This window comes from Impatiens glandulifera, chromosome 1 (genome assembly GCF_907164915.1).
Source record: "Impatiens glandulifera chromosome 1, dImpGla2.1, whole genome shotgun sequence".
In the NCBI taxonomy this organism is placed as follows: Eukaryota; Viridiplantae; Streptophyta; class Magnoliopsida; order Ericales; family Balsaminaceae; genus Impatiens; species Impatiens glandulifera.
In genome coordinates, this window is record NC_061862.1 from 157,112,615 (window position 1) to 157,119,016 (window position 6,402).

General features: G+C 31.2%; 2 protein-coding genes across 3 annotated transcripts; one reads left to right on the forward strand and one right to left on the reverse strand.

Moving 5' to 3' along the window:
* Window positions 1-1,938: 1,938 nt before the first annotated feature.
* LOC124918040 (40S ribosomal protein S9-2-like) lies at window positions 1,939-3,908 on the forward strand. The gene is made up of 3 exons (XM_047458307.1): window positions 1,939-2,076; window positions 3,068-3,449; window positions 3,529-3,908. The coding sequence occupies exons 1-3, from the start codon at window positions 2,049-2,051 to the stop codon at window positions 3,710-3,712; spliced, it is 594 nt and encodes a 197-aa protein (XP_047314263.1). The 5' UTR covers window positions 1,939-2,048; the 3' UTR covers window positions 3,713-3,908.
* Window positions 3,909-4,100: 192 nt separating this feature from the next.
* LOC124920373 (F-box/kelch-repeat protein At1g74510-like) lies at window positions 4,101-6,125 on the reverse strand. Of its 2 annotated transcripts, none has more exons than XM_047460851.1 (2): window positions 5,815-6,125; window positions 4,101-5,558 (listed from the first exon to the last, which is right to left on the reverse strand). In XM_047460851.1, exons 1-2 carry the CDS (start codon window positions 5,897-5,899, stop codon window positions 4,273-4,275), a joined length of 1,371 nt encoding a protein of 456 aa, XP_047316807.1. In that variant the 5' UTR covers window positions 5,900-6,125; the 3' UTR covers window positions 4,101-4,272. The 2 variants fall into 2 exon arrangements, with proteins under 2 accessions (XP_047316807.1, XP_047316808.1); XM_047460852.1 differs by having other exon boundaries at window positions 4,101-5,563; window positions 5,815-6,123.
* Between the last annotated feature and the right edge of the window lie 277 nt (window positions 6,126-6,402).

Sequence of the window (6,402 nt, forward strand, 5' to 3'; positions counted from 1 at the left end):
CAATCAATTTAAAACTCGTATCTATTTTAATATAAGAATCACGTTATTTTGGTTTGTTTATCTCTTTTAGCTATAGTTGTCTCATACCAAAAACATTGTTATTGTGGATGTGTTTGCAATATTTGATGTTGTGTATATTTTTAAAAGGTGACTCTGAAAATCCGAAAAAAAAAAATTATTATTCTAAACCTGTAATTTGAGAATAAAAAAATGAGATGCATAATTAGTTATTGATTGTTCTTGGTTTTGGTTTGAGGGTTATTTAATTAATTTTTTTTATTATTTAGAATGTGGTTTTGTGAAATGATTTTTTTTTTTGTTTTTAAAAATATTAAAAATGTATTAATATATAATTATAAAATATATATATTTTTAAATAAATAGAGAATATTTTGGTAATTAAGTGTTGTGATTAGTGATAAAATTATAATCCGTTTGCATCTATTGAAATTGTTTCGACGCTTTCCGACTTTGTTTTGAACATTAATATATACTTAAATATATAACATCACTCATATATATTTTTATTATTTATAGTTTTTTAACTTTTAAATTTTTTATTTTTATTTTTAGAGAATATGGTATAACTTATCGGATGGTAGTATAAACAAATTTCAAAATAAAATATAGTAAGAAAGATAAATTCTCTTATAATATTAAACAAGTTTGAAATGTAAATTAAATATATATATATATATATATATATATTAAGCAAATTGTTATCTACACTCATAATTTTATTTTATTTTGAATTATTTAAATAATTTTAAAAAATCAAATATCATTCTATTCTACTCTCCCCTTATCTATTAAATTAATTAATTCATTAACTAAAATATTATATATTTTATTCTTTTTAAATTTTATTTATATATATCAATATTTTTTAATTTTTTTTAAAAAAATATTTTTATCTCTTCAAAATTATCACTAATATCATTTTTTTCTCTCTAGGTTATTTCAATAACTCCAACCGAACAAAGGCCTTAGTTTAGTTTATAATTATGGATGGATCCAATAATTAACATTTGCGTGGGTTTAAATTAGTTAAAAGTGTACAATATATTATAATATTTAAATAAATTGAGTTATACCCTATTTTAAAAAACATAAAATTCATTTATAATATTAGCTAAATTTAGTTCAGAATGTTAAACAAATTACTAAAAAATAACCCTACATTTTAGTGTAAAATTTTGTTTTCACCTCCTTTATTGTTAAAAATATTTGTTTTATAGTAACGATAAAAATGTAATGTTAAAACTAAGTAAATATTTTATCAAATAATTAGAGTTCAACTAAAAAAAATAGAAAAAATAAAAGAAAAAAAGTGAGTGTTAAATAAATTTTTAAAGTTATAATATTCAATTAAACATAATAAAATCAGTTATAAACATCATATACATAATTAAGTTAACAAATATATCATTTAAGAAATATAAATTAGGAAAGTAAATTAGAAAAAATAATTTAAAAAATACGAGATTCTACCTCTTTTAAGAATTAGAAAAATAAATATTGAAACTTAAATGAAAATAATTAAATAATAGAAAATTATAAAAATATGAATTAATTAAATAAAATTTAAGATATTTTTAAGAATGAATTTGTACATGAAAAAATTAAAATATTTTTAAGAATGAATTTGTACATTAAATTGAGAAGGAAATCATTGTTAGAATTTGAATACATTTGAACGGAAAATTTGAAAGGAAAGGATTTCTAATTATATATTTTATTAGAGTAATATAGTTACTAATACATTTATTTTTATATTTAAAATTGTTTTGTTTTTTTAATTATAGGCAGGGTTTTATTTTCTTTCCTTTTTTTATTTTTTTATTATAGTTGTTGAGGACCTTGAGGTCCTTTGATGAACCCTTATTGGGCTGGCCCATTCGTACAAACTAGTTTTTTTGAAGTCCACTTTTACTTATGAAGAAAGGCCCTTTTAGAATTAGGGTTCTCTAATATAATCTTACAGAGACACAGAGCGAGCGAGCGAGAGAGATAGAGAGAGAGAGGGTTAGATCAGCAGGAGTCCAACAATGGTGCATGTCAACTTCTACCGTAACTGTAAGATCAAATCCTTATCGTATTCATTCCGATTCAATCTTCATTCATCTCTTGATCTGTTCTTTTTCTAATGAAAATGATCTAATCTGCCGCTACACTTTTATCTTAATCGCGCGTATTTTCACATTATGTATAGGTTTTAAACGTGTTAATGACCTTATTTTTCAATGATCAAGTTAAACTTTGAATGCATTTCCGTTTTGCTTGAACAATTTGAGCTCTTCCGCTCTAGATTCATGTTGAATTGCATAAATGTGTAATCTATTCGTCCGTGGATTGATCATAAATGCTACACTTGTTTTGGATGAGATTTAGGTCTGTCTAGATGACTGTAACTAGAACACGATGTGGTTATAAAATATGTCTTTTAGAATTAGGTTTGATATTGCTCAATTCAGAAGGAAGAGAAACTAATCTTCTTTCATATTTTGTCTTTGATTCTGGTAAATCTGTAATCTATTCTGCAATAGATTGCTAAAAAAATTCTACGCCTGTTTTGGATCAGATATAGGTCTAGATAAACTATAACTAGAACATGATGTGTTTATGAAATATGCCTTTTAGAATTAGGTTTGAGATTGCTCAATTCGTAGGGATGAGAAACGCCTAATCATTCGGGTTAACGTGTAGTCTTTCCTGCCATTGATTGATAAAAATGCAACACTTGTTTTGGATGAGATATAGGTCTAGATGACTATAACTCGAACACAATGTCTTTACTTAATAAGCCTTTTAGAATTAGGTTTGAAATTGCTCAATTCATAGGGAAGTGAAACTGATCTTCTTACAAATTTAGTCTTTGATTCTGGTAAATGTGTAATCTATTTGGCCATGCATCTGTTTTAGATGAGATATAGGTCGGTCTAGATGACTATAACTCGGACAGTCTTTACAAAATAGGCCTTTTAGAATTAGGCTTGGAATTGCTCAATTCACAGGCAAGATAATCTATTCATCTTTAAAATTTTCATTCTTATATGATAACTTTCAGATGGGAAGACATTTAAGAAGCCACGTCGTCCCTATGAGAAGGAACGATTAGATGCTGAATTGAAGCTTGTGGGAGAGTATGGTCTTCGGTGCAAGAGGGAATTATGGAGAGTTCAATATGCATTGAGTCGCATTCGTAACAACGCTAGGATGCTTCTCACCCTTGATGAGAAAAACCCTCGCCGAATCTTTGAAGGTGATGCTCTTCTAAGGAGGATGAACCGTTATGGTCTTCTTGACGAGAGTCAAAATAAGCTTGATTATGTTCTTGCCTTGACTGTTGAAAACTTCCTTGAGCGTCGTCTCCAAACCCTTGTTTTCAAATCCGGTATGGCCAAGTCCATCCACCATGCCCGTGTCCTCATTAGACAAAGGCATATCAGGTATATATCATCCTTTTAAAACCGCCATTACATTAGTTTTGAATGATCATTGATTTTATTATTGATGGTGGTTTGCTAGGGTTGGGAGGCAAGTTGTGAATATTGCTTCATTCATGGTGAAAGTTGATTCACAGAAACACATTGATTTCTCGCTTACAAGCCCGTTCGGAGGAGGTCAACCCGGTAGGGTTAAGCGAAAGAATCAGAAAGCTGCCGCCAAGAAAGCTGGTGGTGGTGGAGGAGATGAAGAAGATGAAGAATAAATGTATGTTGAATGAACCAACCAATTTTATCTGTTTTGCTATTACTACTCTATTTCATTATTCTGTTTTAAGACCTTTTTTTGGTTGTTTCATGCTTTTGTTTTGGTTAGGGTTTTCTCATAAATTCCTAATTTAGATATTAAACCTTGGTTATGACTCATTTGAGAAATTTTGTTTTAAGATATTTATTTGCTATTATCATATAGAATTATTTGAAAAATCACCAAACAAGGCCGAAGAAGTAAGTCAGGGAATTATTATTGTATGCAAGTTGTAAGGGTATCATTATCTTGACATGACCCCGACCATTCTATCTGACAACCCTATTCAATTTGGTTCAAATTTGGGAGTTTTGGATCTGAGAATTTAATCCCAATATAATATATAATTCTCAAATTGGTTTTATTTAAAAATGAAGAAATAAATGACAATCGAATTATTCAACTAACAATGACTGAATTCCCTTACAAACTAAAACCAATCAACATGACCAAGTTTACAAACATTGAAAGAACAAGAAGAAAGAAATTTCACACCTCATTTTCGTGTCGAAAATCGAGTCAGCAACCCATTACAGTACAGTTATAGACAAAACTTCCCAAAGGCTTTCTAGCTAAGATCTCCCATTCACTTTCTCCATCATTTGGTGCCCAACCATTCAACTCTATAGTACCTTTACCTAAAGATCTCGGTCCACCGATAACAATAAGCCTATCTCCGCAAGCCCTAAACGCAAGTCCCCAACCGTTCATCGAAACCGCCCTCTCCGGCAAACTACCAACTTTCCCCCACGAATTCTTCTCCTTATCGTACTTCTTAACTTCCTTCTCTGCATAACAAGCCGCGTAAAGTTCATTTCTAACAACCGCCACTAAAGGAGGCGCTTTCGCAGTAGCCGGCATCTCAACCGCCCCAGCTTCTAGATTAAAGTTAGGAAACATGTTCGGAATTTCATGCCAAGTCATAGTCTCCAAATCATAAACTTCTGCACAAAGCAAATTCGAATTCCCTTGACCAATTCCAATCCCACCTATTACATAGAATTTACCATCCATAAACACTCCAGAACACATTTTTCTAGGGTTTGACATGTTGGGCAGGCGAACCCATGTTCCTGTTTCCGAATCATAAAGCTCGGCCGACCTCAATATGTTTCCTTCCGAATCACACCCCCCTGCTACTATCGCGATTTCCCCCAAACTAGCTGATCCAAATAAGCATCTTGGCTCGTTCATTTCAGCACCGGATGACCAACTGTTTGTCAATATGCTGTATTTATAAACAACATGCGACATAATCTCTTTTCCAAACACAAGAAGTTCATTTCCAACCGCCAATGATTCCTTATCAGAACACATAAAACATTCATTCGACGTCATTCGTGGTAAATGCATCCATCTACGGCTTATAGGATCAAAAGCTTCCCATTCCAGCAAGTTACACGAGAAATAAACCCAATGTTCAACAATACCTAGTTTTCGTCTCAGCCTGTATAATTCTCCACTACGAATTAGTGCACGAAAGTCTCTGTTTAAAGATGCAATTGACGAGTAATCCGATCTCGAGCATTGAAGGAGACAGTTAATCGACATGTCACGGCCAATTTGATTGATTAGTGTTCCTGAATTCGACTGATGACGATGATGATCAGCCGATTGATTCGTTTTCTGTCTCTGAACAGATTGATCAATCTTCGTCCTCTTTCCATTACAAAGCTCGATTACACATGAAGTATTGTAAATCCATTTCCTCTCAAGCTCACATGAACTAGGTAAATCCATGGAAACTAGATACGACGGTCCTTCCAACATGATGGAAAAGATAACAAAAGCAAAGGATTCGTCTCCTAAGCTAATCAATCAAGTGTAAAAGGTAAGTTCATTAGATACTAATCAAACAGTTTTTTCACAATTTCCCAAGCCCTAGAATTACAAAACAGTGAAAAATTAAAGTAATCACTCAATCATTCATGAATCCAGTAAAATAATAGTCAATCAACAATATGAATCATCGCTTTAACGAACAAACAACAAACGAAATAGATCCGCGAAACATATTTCGATTTCATCATCAACAACAAACAAGAATCAAAGAGAACTTACCGATTTCTAAACAGGACAAGGAAGGAGAGTGATGAATTGAAATTATACGATGTTCATCATCTGATCTGTTTGCCGAACTGTACATCTACATCACTCAGGCCATTTCCACGAATCTCGCACTTCTCAGGTCTTCTCTCTCTTTCTCTACCTCTGTATTGAATATTATTGATCAATCTATGGCGGAAATGGAAGTAAAATGATGAATGATTTGGAGAATCTGAGTGTAAATTGGAGAGGATATTAAGGAATTCATCAGTCTGTTATTATTGTAGAGAGAGAAAATGAGAGATTTTTGGAGGAAGAAAGGATACAACTACCATAATTGTTTTTGAGGACTAAATGGTCTTTTTCTAAAAGCAGGTCTATATTATTTTATGTTATCTTTAAAAGCATCAAGACTCAAAGAGAGAGAAAGAGAGTATATATTATTATTAGAATATTGTTAAAGGTTACTCAAAAGTAAATTAATTAGAAAAGTTTGTCTTTTTAAAATTAAAAATTAGAAGTTGAAGGATCAAAATGAAAATAGATTCCTCTTTTTGGAAATTCTTACTATTAATTGGTGGCTGGGGCTAGCTGCTGGGCCAG